The sequence below is a fragment of the Leopardus geoffroyi genome, chromosome C2 (assembly GCF_018350155.1).
Source record: "Leopardus geoffroyi isolate Oge1 chromosome C2, O.geoffroyi_Oge1_pat1.0, whole genome shotgun sequence".
Classification (NCBI taxonomy): Eukaryota; Metazoa; Chordata; class Mammalia; order Carnivora; family Felidae; genus Leopardus; species Leopardus geoffroyi.
In genome coordinates this window covers 81,044,257-81,071,712 of record NC_059333.1, presented here as the reverse complement: position 1 = coordinate 81,071,712, position 27,456 = coordinate 81,044,257, and the positions used below count along the sequence as shown (strand labels likewise).

The window sequence follows — 27,456 nt, the reverse complement described above, 5'->3', positions numbered from 1 at the left end:
TTGCAATGTTTTAGCCTGAAATCTGCTTGGATAACCAACCCAACAGAGCCATTTGTCCTTTGGAAATAGGGCAGATAGTATAGGAAAGCAGGAGTTCACCAGGACCCAGAGTGCTGAGGCAGAGAGAGGAAAGCACAGGGGAGATAAAGGGTTGAGAATAGCTAAAATCACCATTCAAGTTGGCACCTGGATCTTGGTGAAACCATCCCTCAGCTCCTGGAGGGAGACTGCTAAATCATGAAATTAATTGCTGTGCTTTTCCTTTGCTCTAGGCTGCTACCAAGCTTAACCGAGGAGTCCTTCTCACAAGAAATCGATTGCAATGATGAAGACCTATTCAAGGCTGTGGACAGTGCTCTGAAGAAATATAACAGTAGAAACCAAAGTGGCAACCAGTTTGTGTTGTACCGTGTAACCGAGGTCACCAGGACGGTGAGTAAGCTGTGCCTTACCTTGAGATCATTTGAGATTTGTGCTGTCACTTGGAGCCCAGCCCCCTTCCCCCACACCACACACACACACACACACACACACACACACACACACACCAACAATCGCCAAAGAACTGACAAGCAGAGGTAGAAGCTTACGACTCTTTGGCCCGGGAGTGCAGGGCAGGGTATGACTCGTCCTGGGCCACCAAGCTTGGGTTCCTGGGTGATCAGAGAAGCAGTATCCTCAGGTGAAAGGAAACAAAGGTAAATGGAGTCATTTGAAAGAAACTATGCAGACTAGGAGAATCCAGGAACTCAGTCGGATTGCAGCAAAAGAACTTCCTAAATGACTAGTTCTAGATTAAAATATAAAGACCTCCAGGGACACCAGGGTGGCTCAGTCCGTTAAGTGTCCAACTTCAGCTCAGGTCATGATCTCACCATTTGTGGGTTCGAGCCCCGCATTGGGTTCTGTGCCAACAGCTCAGAGCCTGAAGCCTGCTTCGGATTCTGTGTCTCCCCTCTCTGCCTCTCTGCCTCTCACACTCTGTTTCTCTCTCAAAAAAAAAAAAAAATAATAAACATTAAAAAAAATTTTTTTTAAAGATTTAAATAAAGACCTCCAGACCTCAGGTGGGGAGGGGGTGCTTAAGGGGAGATGTATAACAAATACCATATGATCTCATTATACCTGGAATCTAAAAAGGTCTATCTCACCAAAGCAGAAAGAAGAAGGGTGGTTACCAGAGGCTGCGAGGTGGGCACAATGGAGGATGCTGGTCAGAGGGTAGAAGTTTTTGGTTATAAGATGAACAAGTCCTGGGGATCTAATGTACATCATGGTGCTTATAGTTAAGAATACTGTATTGCATACTTGAAATTTGCTAGAAGACTAGATTTTAAGTGTTCTCACCATATGTATATATATACAAAAGGTGAACTACATCAGATGATGTATATGTTAATCAGCTTGTTTGTAGCACTTTACAACATGTGTGTGTGTGTGTGTGTGTGTGTATAATCACATTGCACACTTGAAATATATGTAATTTTTATTTGTCAACTATACCTCAATAAAGCTAGAGGGAAGGGGAGTTATACCTGAGAGGAGGCAGAAATGAGATTAACATGCATTAGAGGCCAAATATCTACCATGAAGTCTGTATGGCTGAATGCGTCAAGGGTAACAGCAACGTTCTAGGTGTTTTCTAATATTTTTTATAATACATTGGTGCACTCAGGTTGAAGACGAATCTTGAGTGTTATGATTTAAAAAAATACAGATCTTTCAGTAATTTGTCTAAACGAATTTCACTATAAAACTCTGTGCCTGTGATAGTTATGTAACTGTTTACTCTGGCAGAGGGGGGAAAGCTAGTCATTTGACATGATCAGGATAAAGAAAAAAGCCCAGTGGACAGAATTTCTTTTTTTTCCTGAAAGTAAATTTGAGCCATTCTGGTTCACAAACTAGTGTAATGCTGTAGATATGTGGTCCTGGCACTCTCAAGCAGCAGTTGATTAGTGTTATCTTCATTGGCTGACATCCATGGCAAATGTGGGTTTTTTTGTTCTAAAATGTCCATAGAGGGACGCCTGGGTGGCTCATTCACTTGAGACTTCCACTCTTGATTTCAGCTCAGGTCATGATCCCAGGGTGTGACTGAGCCCTGCGTTGGGATCTGTGCTGAGTGTGGAGCTTGCTTAAGATTCTTTCTCTCTCCCTCTGCCCTTCCCCCCTTCTCTCTCATAAATAAATAAATAAATGAGCAGCCTATAGAATCCTGCTTTACTTTGCCATGTGAGCACTATCTATATACCACAACAGCCTACATCTTTTTTTTTAATTTTTGCTTAATGTTTATTTATTTTTGAGAGAGAGAGAGAGTGCAAGCTAGAGAGGCGCAGAGAGAGAGGGAGACACAGAATCTGAAGCAGGCTTCAGGCTCCGAGCTATCAGCACAGAGCCCGACGCGGGGCTCGAACTCACAAACCACAAGATCATGACCTGAGCCTAAGTCTCGGTCACTTAACCAACTGAGCCACCCAGGTGCCCCCCGCCTACTTCTTTATCAAAATCTGAGATCTGGAAGGAACTTTGGAGACTATCCTCTTTGACTCAATCATCCCAGATGCACCTAACATGACTCCAGCAGGCTCTGAGAGTCAGGAGACTTGGGATCTGGGGCTGGCTCTGCCTTTCCAAGGTGTGGGGGCTGCCTCGGCCATGCCCATCTACTCAGGGCCTCCTTTCTCTCACCTGCAAAGTGTAGGGTTGGACAAAATCACCTCTCCGGTCCCTTGCCACCTGAGATGTCAGGACTTTACATCTGGGAAGCTCTCATCTAACTCAACACCTTTGCACTTTTTTCTTTTCTTTTCTTTTCTTTTCTTTTCTTTTCTTTCTTTTCTCTTCTTTTCTTTCTTTTCTTTTCTTTTCTTTTTTTATTGAAGTATAGTTGACACAACATTACACTAGTTTCAGGTGTACAATATAGTGATAAGTCTACACATTATGCCGTCCATGTTACACATTATTATGTATGACTACCATCTGTCACCATACAATGCTATGACAATATCATCGACTGTATTCCCTATGCTGTGCCTTTCATCCCCGTGACTTATTCATTCCATAACGGGAAGCCCGTATCTTCCATCCTGTTCACCTGTATTGCACAACCTCCTCAGCTCCTCCCCTATAGCAACCATTGGTTTGTTCTCTGTATTTATGATCTGTTTCTGCTTTATGTTTGTTTATTTGTCTCAGTTTTTAAATTCCACATTTAAGTGAAATCATATGGTATTGTCTTTCCCTATCTGACTTATTTCACTTAGCATATTACCCTCTAGCTCCATCCATGATCTCAATCTTTTGTATGGCTGAGTAATATTCCGTTATATATATGCCAAATCTTTATCCAGTCATCTATCAATGGATGCTTGAGTTGTTTCCATACCTTGGCTATTGTAAATAATGCTGTATGAAACGTATAGATGTGTATATCTTTTCACATTAGTGTTTTGGGATTTTTTTGGGTAAATACCTGGTAGCGAATTGCTGGATCGTATGGTATTTCTATTTTTACTTTTTTAAGGAAACTCCATACTGTTGTCTAGAGTGGTTGCACCAATCGACATTCCCACTGACAGTGCAAGGGATTCCTTTTTCTCTACATTCTCATCAACACTTATGATTTCTTATCTTTTTGATTCTATCTATTCTGACCGGGGTAAAATAATATATCTCATTGTGGTTTTGACTTGGATTTCCCTGATGATGAGTGATGTTGAGCACCTTTTCATGTGTCTTTTGGCCATCCGTTATATTGTCTCCAGAAAAATGTCTATTCAGGTCCTCTGCTCATTTTTTAATTGGGTTATTTCTTTTTTGTTTTTTCTTGTCGTGTTGAGTTGTATCAGTTCTTTACATACTTTGTATACTAACCCTTTATCAGATATGTTGTTTGCAAATATCTTCTCCCATTCAGGAGGTTGCCTTTCCATTTTGATGATGACTTCCTTCACTGTGCAGAAGCTTCTTAGTTTGGTGTATCCCCAGCGGTTTACTTCTGCTTTTGTTGCCCTTGCCTGAGAATGTCAGAGAAAGGGCAATGTCAGAGGAATTACTGCCTATGTTTTCTTATAGGAATTTTATGTTTTCAGGCCTCACAGGTCTTTAAAGCACCTTCACTTTAAAGGTTTTATCTATTGTGGTGCCTGGGTGGCTCAGTCGATTAAGTGTCCCACTTGGGCTCATGTCATGTTCCTACGGTCCGTGAGTTCAAGCCCCACGTCAGGTTCTGTGCTGACAGCTCGGAGCCTGGAGCCTGCTTCAGATTCTGTGTCTCCCTCTCTCTCTGCCCCTCCCCTATTCGTGCTCTGTCTCTCTCTGTCTCAAAAATAAACATTAAAAATAAATAAATAAATAAATAAAGGGTTTATCTATTATCTCATGACATGCCAGAAAAAAAATAAAGCAAATGAAAATACTAAAGTTACCAAAAATTAACGCACCATTCAGAGATAACCATTAACATTTTTTTTGAAAATGAAAAAAGGCCTCTTGTTTTCTTGGTGTAAAAGAAATATATGTTTACTTTTTAACAAGACAACTCATAAATGTTTGTTTAGAAAACAAAGTGAGACAGGGGTACCTGGGTGGCTCAGTTGGTTAAGCATCCGACTTCAACTCAGGTCATGATCTCCTGGTTTGTGAGTTTGAGCCCCGCATTGGGCTCTGTGCTGACAGCTCAGAGCCTGGAGCCTGCTTCAGATTCTGTGTCTACTCCTCTCTCTGTCCCTCCTATGCTTGTGCTCTGTCTCTCTCTCTCTCAACAATAAATAAATGTTTAAAAAATGTTAAAAAAAAAAAAAAAGAAAACAAAGTGAGACAGCTGTACCTGCACCACTGAAAGACAAGCATTTTAACAGCTTTGCTTTATAACTTTCCAGACTTCTAAAAGTCCTATGTATACCTATAAATTGGTTTCCACAAAAATGGGCTAATACTATGGATAATCTTGTAACTTACAAATACATATTTGTAAATATATTATGAACATTCTTCCAAGTAAATATTTATAACTTTCAGTGTTTTTAATAAATGTTTTGTTCTTGTTGAGTTAAATCAAGATCGAATATTCATATCTGCATTGGGTCCCACACAAAGTATTTGTTGGAGCATTTGGATGAACCCTATGTGTCTTTGGTTGCTTTTTTTCAGGATGACCCTGAGACATTTTATTCCTTCAAGTACCAAATCAGGGAGGGAGACTGTTCTGTTCAAAGTGACAAAACATGGCAGGATTGTGACTACAAAGAATCTGCACAAGCTGTAAGTAGGTTGGTTGATGGTTCCCGAGCCCCCAGTTTTCTCCACCAAGGCTGTCAGATTTTTCTTATTTTAGAGCTAGAGATGTTAGTATTGTTAAGCCTCTTTGTAAGGAATGCATGTAAACCCTCCAATGTGTACAAAAGTCAGATGCCTGGTGTCTGCGTTCCCGTTCTCTGTATCAGAGCATGGAGAGGCCAGCAGTTAAACAAAGAGAAAGCCCTGCATGAGAAGGGCACTCTAATGACCAATTAGGACAGCGGGCCAGTCCCCAAAGATACAACAGACCAACATTTGGGCCAAGATCGAGGGCTGGTGGGGGGAGATCACGGGTCCTTTACTTGCATCTGCCTGAGTGTAAATCCTCCTCTGCATCCGACTAGCTGACCGCTCAGAACTGGTGTGCTGCCTCGGAAAGGGTTAGCTAGCATTGCCTGCATCAGGTTGTTGGAGCATGAAAAGAGATACAGTATGCAAAGAACCTTCTTTAATAGCCATGGCTATCTTCACCAAATGCCGAAGTGCCTGGCACAGCACAGCTTGATCGTTTGACCTTAATGACGGGGGAGTACGGACAGTGCCCAGAAGCAAGCCGTTCTCTCCACAGTCCCAGGATTCACCCCTTCATGTCACAACACTGGCGTCCTGCACATCGTTTCAACGCTGAAATTGAAAGGGAAATCAAGAGGAGAGCTTAGGCTGGTTCTAAGGCACTGTATACATTTTGGTGAAAAGGAAACGTACTTCAAAACCTTGCCTTTATCCTGCCTCTCCTCCAATGTCTCATGATTTCAGTGGCTTGTAAAAATAAATAAATAAATAAATAAATAATCGTTAGGCTACAAAAGCTCTCCTTCTTGTGCCTCAAAACTCGTTAGAAAATTTTGGGGGGCAAGTTTAAAAAAAAAGGGAAAGTCATAATGAGCCATAGTACTAGGTGTACTTCTCCATTTGAAAGATGAAGATAAATGGTCTCTCTCTCTCTCTCTCTCTCTCTCTCTTTCTTTTTCTTTTCTTTTTAGGCCACAGGAGAATGCTCCGCAACCGTCGGGAAGAGAGGGAATACAAAATTCTCCGTGGCTACGCAGACCTGCCAGATTACTCCAGGTAGCTGGCTCTACCTGGGGGGTGCTAGCCGGGGAGGAAATGAACCCTGTCAGTGTGGTGCCAGGAGCACAGCCTAGAAGAAGCCCCCTCCTGGTGGGTGGTGGCAGCCTTGGGGGTGGGGCGGGGCCAGGGAGCTGCAGAGTCCAAGGTCAGGGCCAGGATCAGGCCAGTCACCCCCTCAGCACATTCCGACTCCCCTCCCGACTGCAGCATTGTATCCTCTGTGTGCAAAGGCTCTGAGAAGGGCTGAGAAGGCACAAGGGCTGCCTTCAATTATGGGCAAAGAGGGAGGGAGAAAAACACGGGCTTTGAGGTCAAACTTGGCCAGGAATCCTTCTGAGTTCTTCACCTTCTTGGCTTTCCTCTTCCATATCCAGTTCTTACAAGAAGTTGCTTTCAAAGAAAACTAGTCCAAAAGCAGAAAAGAACATACAAGTAATTAAAATCTTTTTTTTGTTTGTTTGTTTGGAGTAGGTTTTGATTATGCAGTTTAAGGACTTTATCTCGGGGCATCTGGGTGGCTCAGTCAGTTGAGCGGCCAATTCTTCATTTTGACTCAGGTCATGATCCCAGGGTTGTGAGATCGAGCCCCCTGTTGGGCTCTGCACTGAGCAGGGAACCTGTTTCAAAATTCTCTATCTCTGTCTCTCGCCCTCCCCTGCTCTTTCTCACTCTCCCTCTCACTCTCTCAAAAAACAAAAAACAAAAACAAAACAAAAACAAAAAAACACTTTCTCTTGTAAGTAAACTTTATCATCCAGTACACGGCAATTGTATACAGTGAGTGACAAAGCTTAGCCAAACATTCAGAATTTACTTCTAGGTCCACATCCTTCATCTGAAACCTTTGTAACCAGATGTGTTTCAGAATCAAAAGTCACAATCTTTCTTTTAATTTTAAAAACCTCTCTCTAGAAATGTTGGGGCAGGGTGGAAAATCACTGGGACACAGAGGAGACTCCACCTGTCTCCAGCCCCCCATCAGTCTCCCCTCCCCACCCCCAGTCACAGCTGCCCCAGAGGAGGCCAACCCGCCTCCTCTCTTCTCCATCTCCTTCTGCCTCTTGTTCATTGTTCTCTCTTCTTCCATCAGTAGTTCTCTCCCCTTTCCCCTGTATTCCAGTTTTCTAACTTGCCCACCACTGTCACCGTAACTGGGGGTCGCCATGACTACTCAGTGGGGAAGTCTTTATTGGGACACACACACTTCCAGAGAGACCAAGAAACAGTTGCAGGGACGGTTGTGTCCACCTGCTAACGATGGAGGACGGGCTGTAGAACACCGCCCACCTGGCCTCCTGATTCTGTTCGGATGGCACACGCTTGGGCAGGGAGAGCCCACTGGGCGAAGGGGCCTAGGACAGCCCCATGGCTCTTCCCCTTTCTACGGTGGGAGCTTCTACTGACCCGTGGGTTAGGGCTATCTGTTAGGAACACTACTTTGTAATTTAATACAAACGTACTTCTTTTTTAACATGTTACATTGGTTTATTACAATCCCCTCAGTGGTTCCCCATTCTCACAGCAGACCATTCTTAACCAAATTCGGAGGGTCTGTGAATACCCTGAAATTACGTGGAGAGCATTGTGAGTACGTGCATTTTCCTGCGGAGGGGCCGGGTTTTTCATCAGGCTCACGAGGGAGCCCAGGGGACTGGGAATATGGTTAGTAACCCTTGGCCTCCAAGGTGGGGCTTGGGCCCAGTAGCAGAGGACTCTCCACTGACTGTTCTGACCTCCATAGGCCCCCACTCCCCCGCCCTCCTGCTTTAAGCCCTGGCAAAATGTATATACACCATGTCCCACTCTGCTGTCCCTGACTCAACTTGCTTTCTTGGGAGCTATCCTTCCTTCTCAGGCTTTATTGCTCATGTTGCCTGGTTGATCTTTTTTTTTTTTTAAGTTTATTTATTTATTTTGAGAGAGAGAATGTGCACAAGCAGGGAAGGGGCAGAGAGAGAGGGAGAGAGAATCCCAAGGAGGCTCTGCACTGTCAGCGTGGAAGCTGATGTGGGGGCTCGATCCAACAAACCACGAGATCATGACCTGAGCTGAAATTGAGAGTTGGACGCTTAACCAATTGAGCCGCCCAGGCGCCCCTACCTGGTTGACCTTGGCCCCTCTTGGCTTGGGCCTGTTCTCCTCAGGAAAGTTTTACTTGAGCTCAGTCTGGGCTCCTGACTTTCCAAGTTGTTGCCAAATTATATTGACATGGCCCATCTGCAGTTCTGACTCTCTCACTCAACTTTGCCCAACTCCTTCACAGCAGTGACCATTACTAACGAATCAACGTACTCACGGTGCCTAGCTCCGCACCTGGCACTTGACAACAGGTGCAAAACACCTTTTTTGCATTGAGTTGATACAAAATGTATTATATACCCTGAGCCAGGCTTCAAGGAGTTCTAATTAATTCTAAAAAAATAAATAAATAAGAATGTATCTGTAATGTTTTACTTTTTATAAGAGTATAAATTCATGTCACTCTTTTATTTTATTATTCTTTTTTTTACATTTATGTATTTTTTGAGAGACATAGAGAGACAGAGCACAAGTTGGGGAGGGGCAGAGAGAGAAGAAGACACAGAATCCGAAGCAGGCTCCAGGCTCCGAGCTGTCAGCACAGAGCCCGACACAGGGCTCGAACTCACAAACCGTGAGATCACGACCTGAGCTGAAGTCGGACGCTTAACCGACTGAGCCACCCAGGCGCCCCTCATGTCACTCTTTTAAAAAATGTTTATTTATTTATTTTTGAGAGAGAGAGAGAGAGGGAGAGAGAGATGGAGATGGAGAGGGGAAGGGGCAGAGAGCAAGGGAGAATCCCAAGCAGGCTCTGCACAAGCAGAAGCCTGATGTGGGGCTCAAACCCACAAACTGAGATCATTATCTGAGCCCTTAGCTAAGAGTCAGATGCTCAAATGACTGAGCCATCCAGGCGCCACTAAATTCATGTTACTTCTATGATTTAAAATTACTTTTAAATAGATTTAAAATAAGTGCACAATAGCATGCATGTAAGATGTTCCTCAGTAAATAATATAGGTTTATCTCTCTGGCTAAAAAGTGGTCTTGCATTCTCACTTTTTTTTTTTTTTTAGCATTTATTTATTTATTTATTTTGAGAGACAGAGAGAGGCAGAGCATGAGTGAGGGAGGAACAGAGAGAGACGGAGACACAGAATCTGAAGCAGGCTCCAGGCTCTGAGCTGTCAGCACAGAGCCCGACCCGGGTCTTGAACCCACGAACTGTAAGATCATGACCTGAGCCAAAGTCAGATGCTTAACTGACTGAGCCACCCAGGCGCCCCTCACTTTTTTTTTTTAACTTTATTTATTTATTTTGAGAGAGAGAGAGGAAGAGAGAGCAGGGGAAGGGCAGAGAGAAAGAATACCAAACAGGGCCTGTGCTGCCAGCACAGAGCCCAACGCGAGGCTCAGTCCTACGAACCATAAGATCATGACCTGAGCTGAAATCGAAAACCAGTTGCTTAACCAACTAAGCCACTCAGGCGCCCCTCGCCTTCTCTTTCTTTAATGTATACTAGGATTTACTGGAAAGTTTACCAGGGCCTTCTAAGTTATCTTATTTAGGGCAGCGTATGTGAACGAAGGTTTCACTCATTAATGCTGCCCTTTTGCCTGCTCTTTGTCAAGCCGAGGGTCCTGTGGTGACAAGCCAGTATGACTGCCTTGGCTGTGTGCACCCCATATCGACTGCGAGCCTTGACCTGGAGCCCGTTCTCAGACACACCATTCAACATTTTAACAACCACACCGGTCATTCCCACCTCTTTGCTCTTAGAGAAGTCAAGAGGGCCCACAGACAGGTTTGTTCTTTAATTTTTCATTCTGCACGGTAGTCAGTATTACATGTTCTTTGTAGAGACAGTGAAATGGAAAAGCTATTCTGTCCTTAGGGTCTTAAGAAAACTTTATTAATACCTCACTACCATGAGGCATACTTGGCTCCAAAAATTAAATTGTATCTAAAAGGATGGCACAGCTTTCTGGGTACCCTCTAAATCATAGGTTCCGTACCATCAGGAAAAAAAGTAAATACTTGTAACTCTGGTCTTTTCGTTGCCTCCATTCGTTAAGCCTTTAGTGACGGTCGACTGGCTCCCTTGCATTTCAGCCTCTAATTACGAAGGACTCACTTTGGTCGGTAACATTCCCTGCTTTTAATCGACCTTCCAATTTGCTTTCATGCAAGACATGTGCTTTGCTCAGTTATGTCCATAGCCAGCTATCAGGGTGCAACTGGGCCCAGATAAAGCAGGAGAAATCTCATTGCCTGGCAGTCTGGGAACCTGAGGACCTACTGGTCAAAGTCACCCAAGTTCCAGAGTTTTCTTCATTCATCTAGAACAGCATTATGCATATTTCACAAATTCAGTGGAAGACTTTCTTCCTGCCGCCTAGCTGAGGAAATACTGCTAGGTCTTAAGGAAATACAGTACCTCCGCGTGTAGATTGCATTTGGTTGTTTGATGTGTAGGAGTGTGGTGCGTGCGTGTGCATATGTGCGTGCGTGCACGTGGGGAGGGAGTGAGAGTCATAAAGCGCTCAATATTTATTCAGAAATGCCTTCTGCCTAGTAATAATCATCGTTCATATTTTTGAGCCAGGCAGCATCCTACACTCGTCATAACACTGTGAGTGATGTTTAAAGTGCCTTTTAAATATTCCGTCCAAAACTGTTTCAGGTGGTGGCTGGATGGAATTATGAAATTACTTACTCAATTGTGCAGACGAATTGCTCCAAGGAACATTTTCTGTTCTTAACTCCAGACTGCAAGTCCCTTTTGAATGGTGTAAGTAGGCAAAAATCTAATTATAAAGTTCTTAGCATTTTGTGTCCAGTCTTTCCAAGCGTGGAAAGTCTCAGCTGTGTGGGAAGACTCAGTCACTAAAATGTTAGGTGACATTCACCGGTTCACATTCCCTTGGGGATTCCGAAGCTCTCAGCACTGGTCAGGCTGCCTTACCTACTGGCTCAGAGTATCTGCACATCTAGCAATAGCCCTTACAGATATAAGCGGGGAGTAGGAAGAGCCTGAGACAAAATAATGCCATGATCAAGTTTGTCTTTTCACGCCTTCACTTTCCTATCTTCTTTTCTTCCCCATGTGCTCAATGTCCTGACTCCAAGCTCTACCCAGAACAGTCCCTCATTTTCAACTTGTCTCTGCTTTTTTTCTCACCCTTTCTCCCCTGCTTTGATCTCTAACAAACACATCCTGAGTCTCCATCCCTTACGGACCCTTTCTGGGATGATATCTTTTGGTAGTTTTTTTCTGATTCTTCATACTTTTTGGAACTTTTCAGTCCTTCTCAATGTTTCTGTTGAAGCGTATACTAATTTCATAATTGGAAAATTCCCAGAGTGGGAGAAAAAATTTGCAAATCACTTATCTGATAAGGGGTTAGGATGAAGACTATATTAAAAACCCCTACAATGTCGGGGCGCCTGGGTGGCGCAGTCGGTTAAGCGTCCGACTTCAGCCAGGTCACGATCTCGCGGTCCGGGAGTTCGAGCCCCGCGTCGGGCTCTGGGCTGATGGCTCAGAGCCTGGAGCCTGTTTCCGATTCTGTGTCTCCCTCTCTCTCTGCCCCTCCCCCGTTCATGCTCTGTCTCTCTCTGTCTCAAAAATAAATAAACGTTAAAAAAAAATTTTTAAAAAAATAAAAAGAAAAACCCCTACAATGTAACAACAAAAAGACAACCCAATTTAAAAATAGGCAAAGGGATTAAAAAGATATTACTCGGGGCGCCTGGGTGGCTCAGTCAATTGAGTGTCTGACTTCGGCTCAGGTCACGATCTCACAGTTTGTGGGTTCGAGCCCGGCGTCGGGCTCTGTGCTGACAGCTTGGAGACTGGAGCCTGCTTTGGATTCTGTGTCTCCCTCTCTCTCTGCCCCTAACCCACTCGCATTCTGTCTCTGTCTCTCTCAAATATAAATAAACATTAAAAAAATTTTTTTAAAGATATTTCTCTAAAAAAAAAACTATAAATGGCCAATAAGCACCATCAGAAGAATGTGAATACAAGCCACAGTGAGATGCCACTTCAGACCCAGAGGATGGTTATAATTTTTAATCATTGGAAAATAGCAAGTATCGAGGCAGCTGTGGAGAAATTAGAACTTTCGCATATTCCTGCTGGGAATGCAAAATGATGCAGCCACTGTGGAAAACAGTTTAGCAGTCCCTCGAAAAGAAAAACATAGAGTTACCATATGACCCAGCAGCTGCATGCCTAGGCATATACCCCAAAAGAATTGAAAATGGGGACTCAAACAGTTAGTTGGATGTCAATATTCATTGTAGCATTATTCCCAATAGCCAAAAGGTGGAAATAACCCAAAGGTCCGTCAACAGATGAATGGGTAAACAAAATGTCATATATGGATAAGACAATGGAAAATGTTTAGCCATAGAAAGGAAAGAAGATCTGATACATGCTACAACGTGGATGAACCTTGAAATCATGCTAAGTGAAATAAGCTAGGCACAAAAGGACAAATGTATGATTCCACTTATATGAAATACCTAGCATAAGCACATTCATAGAGACAAAAAGTAGATTAGAGTTTATCAGAGGCTGGAGGAGGGAGAATGGGGATTTATTGTTTAATAATTGTTTATTGAGGTGATGAAAATTTTTGGAAACAGTGGTGATGGCAGCACACGACTGAATGCAATTAATGCCACTGAATTGTACATTAAAAAAATTTTTTTTAACGTTTATTTATTATTGAGAGACAGAGAGACATGGAGCGTGAGTAGGGGAGGGGCAGAGAGAGCAGGAGACACAGAATCCGAAGCAGGCTCCAGGCTCTGAGCTGTCAGCACAGAGCCCGACGCGAGGCTTGAACGCACAAAACGCAGGATCATGACCTAGGCCAAAGTTGGACGCTCAACCGACTGAGCCACCCAGGCGCCCCTGAATTGTACATTTTTAAATGGTTAAAATAGCAAATTTTACATTGTATCTATTTTACCATAATAAAAAAAAACAGTAAAAAGAGAGAGGAATCTTCTAAAAAGATATGTTCTCACTACTATTTAACTTTGCCAGTTTGATTCAAGTCTGACGTTCAAGCATCTATTAACACCTCCTGCTTTTTTACATTTAGTTAACGGCTTGAGGTTACATAAGCCTACATCCTTTCTAGCTTTAATCTTTCTGCATCTATTTGTAAGGCCTCAATTTAGTTTTCTGTTTGCAACAAGAGAGATACTCAAAGGCCAGTTGGAGCCACAAAGCCAATCAGATTTTTGGTTCAGCCTCTGGGCCTCCACTTCCTCATTTATAAAAGCGTGAAGAACACAGTTGGTTAAGCGTCCAACTTCGGCTCAGGTCATAATCTCGCAGTTTGTGGGTTCAAGCCCCAAGTCAGGTTCTGTGCTGACAGCTCGAGCCTGGAGCCTGATTCAGATTCTGTCTCTCTCTTTCTCTCACTCTCTCTCTGCCCCTCCCTCATTGCACTCTCTTTCTCTCTCTCTCAAAAACAAACAAACATTAAAATAAAAATTTTAAAAGAGTGAAGAACAACACCTGTCTCACAGAGGTGTTAGTATAGCTCAAGGGCATGAAATAGAAATGAAATGTTCTGCCCACATTGGTATAGTTTAAGGCCTTGCTGTTCAAAGTGTGTTACAAGGACCAGCAGCATCAGCATCACCAGGGAAGCTGTTAGAAAAGTAGCATCTCAACCGCCCCCATGCCTTCTAAATCAGAATCTGCATATTAACAAGATCCTCAGGTGATTTGTTTGCATACTAAAGCTTGAAAAGCACCACATAAGAGGTTTCATAAGTAGTTCGCAGGCCATGCTGCATATTAGAATCACTCAGCTAGCTTTAAAAAATGCCTATTCCCAGGCCATTCCCCCAGACGTTCTGATGTAATTGGCCTGGGTGTGTCCCTGGAATCAGAATGATCTAAAATCTTCTCATGTAAACTAAATATGCCGATAGAATTGAGAACCTTTGGGCTACTTCCAGCTTCCTCACCCCATCCAAAATTAAGATATCGTAAATGTGGTGTTCGCTGTGTCTTTAAAAAATATGACATTATATATATGTTCCTTTATTGGAATATACATATATAGAAAACTTTAAGAAATGCAGAAACATAAAAAAAAAATAACACTGAATCACACATGCCCAAACATCCAAAGATATCTTAGTATATTTCCCTCTTGTCTTTTTTGTAGGGGATATGGATAATTTTTGGTAATTTTTTTGTCTGTATATATATCTAGAATATTTCTCACTAATGATAATCCTAGATTCATTTTGTTTTTTGTTGTTGGTTATTGCTATTAGGAATTAAACCCTTATGTTTTTATTTTTTCTCTTTTAAATAAGTTATTATATATACAACTGTATCAATTTTTATTTATTTTTCTTATATCCAGCAACTTCACTGAATTCTTATTACCTCTAACAGCTTCTCATTGATTCTTTTCATCCAGGCATACAATAATGTGTTATGCAAAAAATACCTTTATTTTCTTCTTTCTGATGCTTATTTTTTTTGTTCTATGTCTCAATGAATTGACCCAAATAGCCAGAGATAATTTTTGAAAAAATGGTGATTACACACTGTCATGTTTTAGGCCTGATTTTATTTGGAAAGCCTCTAGAATTTTGTCATTATTTTGCTGTGGGTTCCAGGCAGACATTCGTTGTTATGTTAAGGAAGCATCCTTACATTCCTGTTCTTTAAAGAGTTTTGTTCTGTTTTGGTTTGGTTTTAAATAAGGAATTGGTATTGAATTTAGCTTTAGAATAGATGTTAAAATATATTAAATTTTTCTAATTTAATCTGTTATGTTGTTTTGACAGCTTTCCTAAGCTGTCTTTAGATTTGTCTTTGACAGCGATCTTTGACAGCGATCTTTAGATTCTTAAACTGAACTCACTATGTGTTTAGTGTTAATTATTATTTAAATATGCTTTTGGATCCTATTTCTAGTTTAGAAATTCTACATCTATATTTACAAATGAAAGTAGCTTAACAGTTTCTGGGTGTGTGTTTGTATGTGTGTTCTATTTTTTTAGGTTTTAATATCTTGATTACAGTTTTACAGAATGAAAATAGTTTGCCACTATTTTCTTTTCTTTTTTTTTTAAGTTTATTTGTGTTATTCTAGTAATCTCTATGCCCATTGTGGGGCTTGAACCTATGACCCTGAGATCAAAAGTCATCTGCTCCACCAACTGAGCCAGCCAAGCACCTCTGCCACTATTTTCTGTATTCAGAGACAGTTTATATAACATGGGAATATATATACCTTAATTTTTGAAATTATTCATCCATAAAACATCTCTGTTATTTGGAGGTGGAAGTTTAGACTAGGAATAGCATTCTCTCCTTCTTCTCAGTCATTGGTCTATTCAAGTTTTCTTCTTGTTTTTAAGTCAATATTGGTTATTTATAGTTTTTGAGGAAAGTATTTCTTTGGGATTTAAATGATCATATACTTGTTTATAATATTCTCTTATGTTTTTATACTTCTCTGTATACTTTGCTATGTTGCCTTTCATATACATTTGATTTTTTTCCTTACCCCAAGAGTGATCTTTTGGATTTTTTTAAAAATGTTTATTTATTTATTTTGAGAGACAGAGGGAAAGAGAGCAAGCAAGTGAGCAGGGGAGTGACAGAAAGAGAGAGAGAGAGAGAGAGAGAGAGAGAGAGAATCCTAAGCAGCTTCCTAGTTATCAGCAGGGAGCCCTATGCGGGCTCAGTCTCACAAATCATGAGGTCATGACCTGAGCCAAAATCAAGAGGGATGCTTAACTGACTGGGCCACTTAGGTGCCCCTGGATTTATTTTTTAATGCTAGTGCTTTCTGTTTTCTAACTTATCAGTTTTGAAAAGTTTATAATCTGGCTTTATCTTGTTTTCTCCTTCTTATTTTCCTTGAGCCTATTTATTATTGTTTCCTTTTGGAATTTTTTGAGAGAAACACCTACATTTGGAGTTGTTTTGTTTGTTTCTCATCTCCCTTTTTAAATTACAAAAGCATATAAAGCCACAAGTTAATTCTAAATGGTGCTCTGGCAATATGATGTGGAATTCTCATTTTTCTTCTTTTGTCTCTCACTTTTTTCCTTATCCAAGGAACCCTGCCTATCTAGGCAAATGTGCTTATATTTCCAAGTTGTTTATTTGTTTAAATTTACGTCATTAATTTTCAGGGAATTTTTTTTTTTTTTTCTGGTGCTGAGGCCAAAGAACATGGCCTGTATTGTTTTTGATTTGCTAAATTTATTGAGCCGTTTTTGTGACCTAGAATGGAAGCGATTAAAAATTTTGCATCATACTTATGAAAGTGTCATTTTAAATCATGTGTATTGTATGAAATTATGATTTAAATAAATCTTTATTATGTTACTCAAGTCTTCTGTGACCTTATTTATTTATTTTTTCCATTTGGCCTGTCTTAGGTTTATACTTGTACATTAAATTTTCCCACTACAATGATTTTTATCCATTTCTATTCCTATACATTTTCTGCTTTTTGTATCTTGATCCCATGCTTCTAGACTGTATCTTTTACAAAAATAAAATAATCTTTTTTACTACGTTTGTGAGGTTTTTTGTTACCTTGAATTTTACTTTTTCCAATATTAATTATATTTTAGCTCCTTTTTTTGTCATACTTGCCTCCTATAGCTTTGCTCATTCATTATATTTAACCTTTCTTTTTTTATGATCAGAAATTATACTTGAAGATGCAATACATTAATTTTGTTTTTAACTTAATCTAAAAACCTTTGCCTTTGTAAAAGAAAATTTTATCCATTCATTTATATGGTTATTATTTCTATACTAGGTATTCTTATCATCTCGTTTCATGTTTCTGTGGGTTTGTGTCTCCTGTTCATTGTTGATGCTGTTAACTAATTGTTTTTTATTCTCCCTTTGCGATCAGACTGTGTTTCCTTTTGGTTCTCTATGTGATGATTTGTAAAGTCAATATACTATTTTTAGTATACTAGTTGTTTATTTAAAGCTTCTTAAACATGTGTTAACTTTATGTACCTATGTCCTTTTTAAAAACCAGGATATCGGTGAATGTACAGATCACGCACACGTGGATCTGCAGCTAAGAATTGCTTCTTTGTCGCAAAAGTGTGAACTCTATCCAGGTAGGAGCTGATGCGTGCTAGTGCTCTATGCTGCATGTTGGTCGCGGACAACTAGCTAGGTCTTTTCACAGAACTCGTGCTTTGATGTCTGTCTTTGGCACAAAGTTTATATGACCAGCAGGTTTACTGAGAACAACTTAGCCCATCTCTGCCCAGCAGTATGGTGGTAGGCATAGGGGAGACTGCTCTGGAAGTAGCCGGAAGGGAATGTTGTGGCAAAAGGGGAAATTGCTGGCCTCTGGGTACAACGCCAGCCAGTTTCCTTGTACAAGATGTCCCTAAAATCAGGTGCTGTAAATGGGGAAAGCTGCATCTCATTTTTGACCACTCAGAGTAAAAATAAGCCTTTCAATTAAAGATTTTCCCCCCTACATGTTATAATGGAGGGAAAGGGAAATACTGCAAGATTATGGTCAAGTCCTTATTTCTTATGTCAAGAGTCAGCTTTTCTCATCCTCGGAAGATAGTTGTATACATGTCCTGATGAGAAGCATGACTGAAGCTGACTGCTCCCCGGAAAAATAGGACTTACATTTTTCCCACTAGAGAATCTTTCCTTTAAGTTAAGCATTGCTTTTTGCAGTTTCCATGACAAATGCAAAAACTTAGGAAAAGTACAGCAGATCAATTGAGCCACTAGTGTCTCCTGATTGAATGTTTCCCTAAACACACTTGGTTCTGAGAAGAGGAAAAGAGGAGAGGCAGTAAGGTGAAGGTCAGACAGACAACCTCCACCCACTCACTCCTGGGCCTTGGGCTGTCATGTGATCCTCTGTAAATGACCCTGCAGGTCATGTGCAGGGGAGATAGTAGGCTACACTTCTTCAGTGACACGCTGACTTAAAAGCTGATTTTTTTCAGGAGAGGACTTTATAGAACCGCCTCCCAGTATTTGCCCTGGCTGTCCCAAAGAGATACCTGTCAACAGCCCAGAGCTGGAGGTGGCTCTGAATCATTCCACTGCAAAGCTTAATGCAGAGAATAATGGAACGTTCTATTTCAAGATTGACCACGTGAAAAGTGCAACAGTACAGGTCTGTAAATTATGCTACAAAAATAGTGATCTTATAGCCGATGTGTGAATTGCTTACTAATTTTACCACTGTCCTTGGCTCTGCATTGAGAACCAGTGTCACGGTGAACAGGATTTGGGAGATTTGAATTTCAAGTCCCAACCTCGCTGTATTCTTTGTGAGTGATCTTGGAAGAGTCACTTAGAACATTTTCTCCATTTTCTCTCTGTAAATGATAGGGGCGAAGATCAAATAAGAACATATATGTCAGTCACTTTTCAAACTCTCAATCGCTCTCTAAATACTAGCAACTATTCTATAATTAACAAAATTCAGTGCTAGGAGAAGCAAGAGTCATTCTTTGCCTTTCTGGACTCACCTCTCACTGTGGCATCACTTTGTGCCTTGGGCTCAGCCCCATCATCTGTCACTGCCCAGGCTGTCTTCACCCTCTCACCTCCAAGTCGTTTCTCCCCTACCTGGGGGAACCTTCCCTCCTACAAATGTACCCTCTGGGGATTCATCTCTCTTTCCATGCCCTGTCAATAGAGGCTAAGTAGTGTCCTGGTCCAGGGGTTAAGAAACCCAGCTTTACCACAGCACCACCAGTGTCCTCAGCAATCCCACAGCCAGCCACTCAGACTCACTCAGCCCTTGTGGCCCCATCTGAAAATTGAGTGGCTGGATTAATAGATCCCAAATTCCTTCCACTCCAGCAACCTGTGACCAATGTATTCATGAACAGAGTCCTATGGTAGACCTCAAAACTGGCTTCCGTAAATACCAGCTAAAGAAAAGTCATCAAAATAAAACCAAACTGTTACAGCAAGCCAACATGATCTTTATAATCTGGTGAAAGAAATATCACTAAAAATGAGTTCATACTTTTGACTTAGTAATTGAATTTATAGAAATAGAAACTAGAAGTCGTCTTTATGGACAGTGATATTCGTTGCAGCTTTAACAATAAAAGCCAAAAAGAAAAGGTAAACTGTCAAAATGATCAATAATACAGAGGTGATGAAATATGTCTGGCATACCCTTCAAATGGAGCAAATAAGCAGCAGCTTAAAGTATCTTTCTGAGGAACTCTTGGCGTGTGGGCAATGACCCGTGTTAAAATATGCAGTGGAAAACAAGAAGCCATAAAACTGAACACACATTCATCTTTGAAAAAGTACAGAAAACAGGGGCACCTGGGTGGCTCAGTTGATAATGCGTCCGACTTCGGCTCAGGTCATGATCTCACGGTCTGTGAGTTTGAGCCCCGCATCAGGCTCTGTGCTGACAGCTCAGAGCCTGGAGCCTGCTTCGGATTCTGTGTCTCCCTCTCTCTCTGCTCCTCCCCTGCTCACACTCTGTCTCTGTCTCTGTCTCTCTCTCAAAAATAAACATTAAAAAAAATTTTTTTTTTAAAGTACAGAAAACAATGCTGAAAAGAAACAGGTGCCTCACGCTATTCACAGTGGTGGTTTTTAGGCGACAGCCCAATGGGCTATTTATTTCCATCCTTCTAATTTCCTGTTTTAGTTTTTTTTTTATAACCAGAAGAAAACCCCTAAATGAATGGTATTAAAGTGAATCAAACCTGACCCTTTGATCTGTCTCCTACTCAGGCACTTATTCCTGCCCCCATCCCCCCCATGTCATTACCCTCTCCCTGGTCTCGCTGGCACGTGACCCACACCAGATTCACTTGGGGAAGATATCAATCTGTGCTACTCCTGTTTGTCACCTTTCCTTTGCAATTTGCATCTCTGCTTCCCTGTGAATGTCCCTTATTCGTAATGTTGCTGTAGTAGCACCGTCCTCTGCCCTTTATTACATGCCAGAGGTCTGCTGTCAGGGAGAGAACCACTAATTCCCAAGCGCGAATATATAGCCATCTTAGTTGTTACAATTCTCTCTGTAAATTAGCACATCAATGTTCTAGCGTGTATGCGCTAGATGTATGCAAGGATGCCAGGGAACACCACCAGGTAATGCTGTGAATTGAAGGGATCCCACATCCCTTCTTTTGCCAGATCAATCAGGAATGTTGTGAAAGTTTCAAACTTACTTGTAAGAAATTAATCTTTGTTGCTGTTTGCCTTGAAAGAGAAGAATTTGCTCGTAGATCTTCGAGGCACAGCCTTGATGGAAGCAGCCAATTTACTAAAACCCAGTTTATCATTAAGATGACGTTGCTAAGAGCCAACCTCCAAATGACCAACCTGCCAAGTTGCTAGAGATTTATTTTACGGTTTTAATCTTGCCTTGGCTTTGCATGTTTAGTCCTGTTTGAATGCATGTCCATTTCAAGCTGGTGTCATATTTCAGAAACCGAGAACTTCTTAAATCCTCTATTTTTCACATGCGAATGGCTGTGGTTTCTGTCACGTGCTGTTTGTTTCTGCCTCACCCCTGCTGCCACTGCCATCAGTGTTCCTCCCTGCCTCTGCTCAAACGAATATACGTCAAGGATCTGTGTGTGCACATTAAGGAACTTCTCCTTTGACAAAGTCCTAGAAATGTCAAGGGATATGTATACGTCTAAGACGATGCAAATTGCCAAATTACAAAAACATTGGCAGTTATGCCAATTTACATTCGCGTCAACTGGGTATTTAGACACTGATGAATGGTCTTGAATTCTACTCCTACCAGCAGTAATCGAGGCTGCATGTTCCCCACACCTGGCCAACACCAGGCATCATCACTGGTTTTCATCTTTGCCAACATGGGAGGTTAAAAAACGATGTTGCATTGCTTTTTTAAGGTGCATATCCTTGGTTACTAATGAAGTAAATGTTTTTTTTCCAGGACAAATGACCATTTTAACTTCTTTTCTGAAATATCTATTCACGTCCTTTGCACATTGGTTTTGGCGCTGGGCTTTATATTGATCCTACATCATATTTTTCCCAATTTGCCTTGCTACTTTGCTTACTGTGATTTTTGAGAATCAGTTTTCATTTCTGTATAGTCAAATTTAGACATTTTTTCCTTCCTTTAGGTTTCCTTCCTCTGCTTTTCACCTAGGAAAGAACTTCCTCATCCTGAGATCTGATGAACATTTACTTATATCTTTCTAGCTTGTTAATTTAATTTTTAAAATGCATATGGAACTTATATTTCTATATAGTGTTCTCCACTTTAAGAGCAAAACTTGGTCAGGATGGATTTAAGCAGGAAGACTTCTGATAAGAATGATACTTGATGATGATGGCAATATGGATGTGATCTTGAGGCCCTCAAACAGAAGGTCCTCCCCTCTGGACCCTGAATAAAGTTGGGTCTACAACTGTGGTTTGCAACTTTCTAAGGCAACATCACATTGATCAACCCTAAGGCCAAAAAATTGGATCAAAGTATACTCTGAAATGAGCAAGAAAATTAATGACCACCAAAGCATAGACTCTAACACTCTCTTAGAACCTTCCTCACCACTTACACATACACTTGGAGTTTTAGAAGTTAAATATTATATTTGTCTTAAGATTTTAACCATGCTTACCCAGCAAGACCATGGCAGGAAAGAGGGAGGAGGAGCTTTAGTTCATCCTACAATTCTGCTTTCCTCACCTGCCTCCCATCATGCTTTCCTCATGTTTTCACAAAGTATAAGGAGACAGGGAAGCTGTTGACGTTTGCTTTTATAAAAATTGGATTGTACTATCAGTCCATAACTTCATTTTTTTCACTAAGGGTCATCCCTCCAGGTCAACAGATACGCATGATGTATTCTCTTGATGGCTACATAATCTATCTCTCTCTCTCTCTCTCTCTCTCACTCACACACACACACACTTAAATACTAGAATTAAATACCAAATACCTTGGTCTAGAAACCACACCAACTTTTCAATACCTAATAAAAACATTTTTATGCCGTGTATTTTTCAAGGATAGAATAAGTATAGGATATGACATTTTAAAATGACTTAAAAAGCCACACTTGGGACTTGGTTAAAGTCAGAGTGGTTTAAAAACATGATTTTATTTTGTAAATAAATTGTGCCTCTCCTAGACTGAAAAAAAATTTGGGCCATAAATTGCTTAATGGAAGACAGCATTGTGTAATGACTAATGCTGTTGATAGAGATTAAAACAAATTTTTGGGGGTGCCTGGGTGGCCTCAGGCGGTTGAACATCTGTCTCTTGGTTTTGGGTCAGGTCATGATCTCATGGTTCGTGGGTTCAAGCCCTGCATTGGGCTCAACACTGACAGCGTGGAGCCTGCTTGGGATTCTCTCTCTCTCCCTCTCGCTGCCTCTCTCTCAACATAAATAAATAAACAAAAAAAAAACACCCCAAATTCTTAATATCAAAAAGAAAGAGAAGGAAGCTCAAAAATGCAAATAATTTTTCTAATTCCATAATTTCTATGGTGGTACTAGTTCAGTATTTCTCAGTATTTTCAAAGAAAATGTTTAAGTTTTTCTTCCTACTTTTCTTAGATTCCATTAGAACTTGCACCCTTGAGTCATTCATGAATTTTGCAGTGGTTGAACAATAAAGCTCAGAAAAATATAAAAATAGAAATTACAGTTTGCTTCCACCCCCCATTTAGAAAAGGAAATGAGACTAGCCATTAGCCAAATATTTTTCACATGCATACAGATTGAAAGTTTTGTTGTCAAACATTTGTACTTTTCTGTGCAACTCTCATTTGGTCAGTATATAATTCAAATGGCAATATTCTTCCCTAAAAGTCCTTAGGGTAAAAACATATGATTTATTATACAATATTAATCAGGCTCCTCCTTTGTGCTAATCTTCCAGGTGGTGGCTGGAAAGAAATTTTCTATTGAGTTCACAGCCAGGGAAACCACGTGCTCCAAGGAAAGTAATGAAGAGTTGACAGAAAGTTGCAATACCAATAAATTTGGAGTGAGTAGTAACACAACTGTATACTTGTTCCTTGGAAACCTTTTTGATGTGTTATACTTGTTTAAGCATCTCATGAATAACACTGTTCTCTCTTTTGACTTCTGTTTTCATGGATAGAAAATTCTAGACTGTAAAGCTGAAGTTCATGTGATACCTTGGGAGAAGAAAATTTACCCTACTGTCCACTGTCAATCACGGGGAGAGGTATGATTCTCATTACAGTCAGCTTGGGTCAATGTTGCTCATTCTGACATCATATTTGGGGGTTGGAAATAAACCATTATTTAAGTGAATTGGGAGACTATCTTCTGAAAATGGGGAGAACTCTCACATTTCTGTGCTGATCTCTTTATGGCTAGAAATGAGAGCAGCAGCCCTCTTAACTACTTGTCATGCATTGTCAGCATCCCATTGTCAGTGCGTACTCTCTTGGCAAAGTGCACACCCTGCTGGGAGAGTTGACACAAGCTGTGTACCTTCGAGGCGTGCCTGAGACGAGGCACAGCTCTCCAGTGCCCACTGCTAATGTCCAAGGAGCTCTGGAGAAATGCAGATCTCAGCCCCACTCCACATCTACTGACTCAAAATCTGCATTTAACGTGATCACTATAGGATTCATACCCATGTTCAAGTTTGGGAAGCACTGGTTTGCATCGTTTTTTTAATTTGTAGAAGATCCCTGGGAGGTAAGTGAGACTTTCCCCATGTCAAGGTTATGATACTAAATATTACAAAGATGCTGAGGTCCTAGGGTGAATAATAACAGTATCAAGTGCATCTCTGTCCCAGGCTCTGTAGTGAGAGCTTCACACATATTTTCCTCCTGACACCTCTATGAGGCAAGTGCTATTATCATCCTATTTACAGATGGGAGAAGTGAAGCCAGCGATGTTTGGATTCAAATCTAGATCAATTAAGAACCCACCCTATTCACTGCCATGCTGATAGCTAGTAGGGTCTGACTGGTGTGACGCCCAAAACCATGCTCTTTGCACCGCCACACATTGCCTCCAACCATCACATTCTCACAGGTAGTGAAATTGTAGGTAGAAATAACCCACAAGTCCGTATCTTCAATGCATTCGGCCTCTTCTCACTTTTTTTCTGACTTAGGTTTTTGCCATGTGTATGTACGTATATAGCCTAACACAGACATTATACAAAGACTGCATTTCAAGCTTGTGAACATGTCCTAATGTGTTTCAGTCCAACAAAGTAATTGTGGATATACGCTCCCTAGATATTCAGCTCATAAAAGCCCACATAGGACCTTTTAGGATAAAGACAGTAATTGTGCTAAAAGAAACAGTATCGATGAATAAATAATGTGTTGTGTGGCTTATAGAATCATAGACTTAGAAGGTACGCTAGAGATCATGTAGTTCAACCACGCAACTTTTCCAGATGAAGAAAAAACTCTCCAGCTTAGATTATTAAGAACAATACCCACAAATTATAAAATCAATCAAAAGAGGAAAAAATATTCATTTCATCCTCTTTTCAATATTAATATAGTGTTTAAAGTCTGGTAGACTTGCCCTATTGTAAACCAAGATAGCATTGCCAAGATTCAGTCCCTTCTGTCTTCATTGATAGTATGGTTTTCACAGTAATGCATTCATCTTAATATTTCCTGTTTAGACCACATTGATGAAAAGGCCTCCAGGTTTTTCACCTTTCCGATCAGTACAAGTGGAGAAAACAAAAGAAGGAACAACTGTAAGTCCACCCCACACTTCCATGGCATCTGTACAAGATGAAGAGCAGGATTCAGGAAAAGAACAAGGACCCACTCATGGGCATGGCTGGGGTCATGGAAAGCAAATAAAACATGGCTTTGGCCATGGCCATAAACATGAGCATGACCAAGGCCATAGGCACAATAGGGGACGTGGCCTTGGCCATGGACGTCAAAAACAACATGGCTTTGCCCATGGACATCCAAAGCAACATGGCTTTGGCCATGGACATCAACAGCAACATGGCCTTGGTCATGGACATCAACAGGAACTTGACTATGATCTTGAACACCAAGGGAGACATGGCCTTGGCCATGGACATCAAAGGGGACGTGGCCTAGCCCATGGACATACCCATGAGCATGGTCATGGCCATGGAAAATATAAAAATAAAAGAAAAGACAATGAAAAGGACAATGGTTGGAGAATAGAGCATTTGGCAAGTTCTTCTGAAGATAGTACTACCTCTTCTGCACAGACACAAGAGAAGACAGAAGGGCCAACACCCCTCCCTCCCCTAGCCCAGCCAGGTATAGCAGTTACCTTGCCTGACTTTCAGGACTCAGATCTCATTGCAGCTGTGATGTCTAACACACCACCAACTCCCACAGAGAGTGATGATGATTGGATCCCTGACATCCATATAGAAAAAAATGGCCTTTCATTTAACCTAATACCTGACTTTCCAGAAAAAACCTCCCCCAAATGTCCCGGACGCCCCTGGAAGCCAGTTAATGGAATGAATCCAACTGTGGAAATCAAAGAATTTCATGATTTTGATCTCTCTGATGCCTTGTATTAATTTATGCAGCCATGAGTCTTTCTTTAGCATGTCAGCATTCCTTCCCCGCACTGTCTAAATATCCTGATACAATGCACTGAGAGCCATGAAGCTTCAGAACAGCCTAGAAAGAAGGGGTGAGACTCCCAGTGGGGACACCGTCAATCTCTGGATGACATAAAACTGTGTGCAGAATCCTAAATCCTCTCTGGGACTTCCTCAGAAGTTTTCTTAACTAGCACAGAAAATGGACAAACTGATGTGCCTTATGGCCTGTGGCAATTTGCTTTTCTGATGACGAATGTGTACCTTAAAATGCATGCCATCGATTTTCATACAAAGATTCGTGACATTCTGAATAAAGTGTGGCATCTGATCCCTGAGCACAAGTGTAAATAAGGGAAGTCAAGAGACTGAATGCTGAATTTCTTAATGGGAAAAAAATAAAAATAATAAAACCTCCAGAGGTTATAAAGAGGAACAACAAGAAAGAAAGCCAGCGTGGCCAAAGAGAGGATAGGGCGGAAGTAGATGAACTGACTTTCTGTTTCCAAAAGGGCTAGTTACCTTACTCCCACATGAAAAAGCTGTCCTGATAATTCTCTTTCTGGGTGGCAGTGTTTCCTGTAAGTCCATAATCTCCGTTTAGTCAGTAAGGAGCCTTTGCAACAAGGCTTTCAAATAGGAGTTTTCTGCCTGTTTGTTGTCCAGACCACATCGAGTAATCCTTAGTTTTTAGCAGCTCTGAGTTTAATGATAAGGATGGAAAGCAGAAGAAGTAATATAGAGGCAGGCTTGCCAAGGAAAACCTTTTTTTAATCATTGACAAGGGAATATCATAAGATGTGATGCAAATTTCATTCAGAAATTTTATGAGGAAATTCCTCTCTGGCCTCCCTTTATGATCATATCATCTTTTTGCTGTGACATTGAAGGTACTGATTTTTGCAAAGAACAGTATGATCAATGTGACTGTCTCCAAGTGCCTTATACCATGAGGAAGCATTTATTTTCTAAGCCTTGCTATGCGTTTGCCTAGGGAGACAAGATAGGGGTTTAAACGGCTGCGCTTACTGTGGATAAATGTGTCCCTGCTACTTCGGTTCATTGGATGCATTTGAACCTCCGAGTTTTTATTTCATTTCAAATATCATCTGTACTTTTAAATAAAGAACCGATGATGTCAGGAAAAAGTCTCGTCTTGTCAACTGGTGGCTTCACCTTTCTTTTACCGAATGATAGCAGATTAACAGAGTTTTACTATACTTACAGAGGCATCTAAGGCCCTGCGAATACATGGGCCGACCTCGGGAGGCAGGGACCGAGCCAGCAGCTGGGAGTGAGGTCTCTTGACCAGTGGGCAGAACCTTCACGCCTGGCCCAGTAGCCCCAACAACCCCTATCACCAGCCCTGCGTGGAAGGACAAGAAGATGGGATACAATTTACAGAGAAGAATGCCATTTTACTGTTCTGTTGCTGGGTGAAATAAAGTTCAGTCTTGA

The 27,456-nt window shown here is 41.2% G+C and overlaps 1 protein-coding gene across 3 annotated transcripts; it reads left to right on the top strand.

The window, feature by feature from the left end:
• The first annotated feature begins 71 nt into the window (after positions 1–71).
• KNG1 (kininogen 1) lies at positions 72–27,456 on the top strand. Of its 3 annotated transcripts, none has more exons than XM_045502657.1 (11): positions 73–432; positions 5,161–5,271; positions 6,291–6,375; positions 10,033–10,205; positions 11,085–11,192; positions 17,464–17,548; positions 18,410–18,582; positions 23,326–23,433; positions 23,551–23,637; positions 25,075–25,152; positions 26,993–27,139. In XM_045502657.1, exons 1-11 carry the CDS (start codon positions 238–240, stop codon positions 27,011–27,013), a joined length of 1,224 nt encoding a protein of 407 aa, XP_045358613.1. In that variant the 5' UTR covers positions 73–237; the 3' UTR covers positions 27,014–27,139. The 3 variants fall into 3 exon arrangements, with proteins under 3 accessions (XP_045358614.1, XP_045358613.1, XP_045358612.1); XM_045502656.1 differs by lacking the exon at positions 26,993–27,139 and adding an exon at positions 27,226–27,456 and having other exon boundaries at positions 75–432; XM_045502658.1 differs by lacking the exons at positions 25,075–25,152; positions 26,993–27,139 and adding an exon at positions 27,226–27,456 and having other exon boundaries at positions 72–432.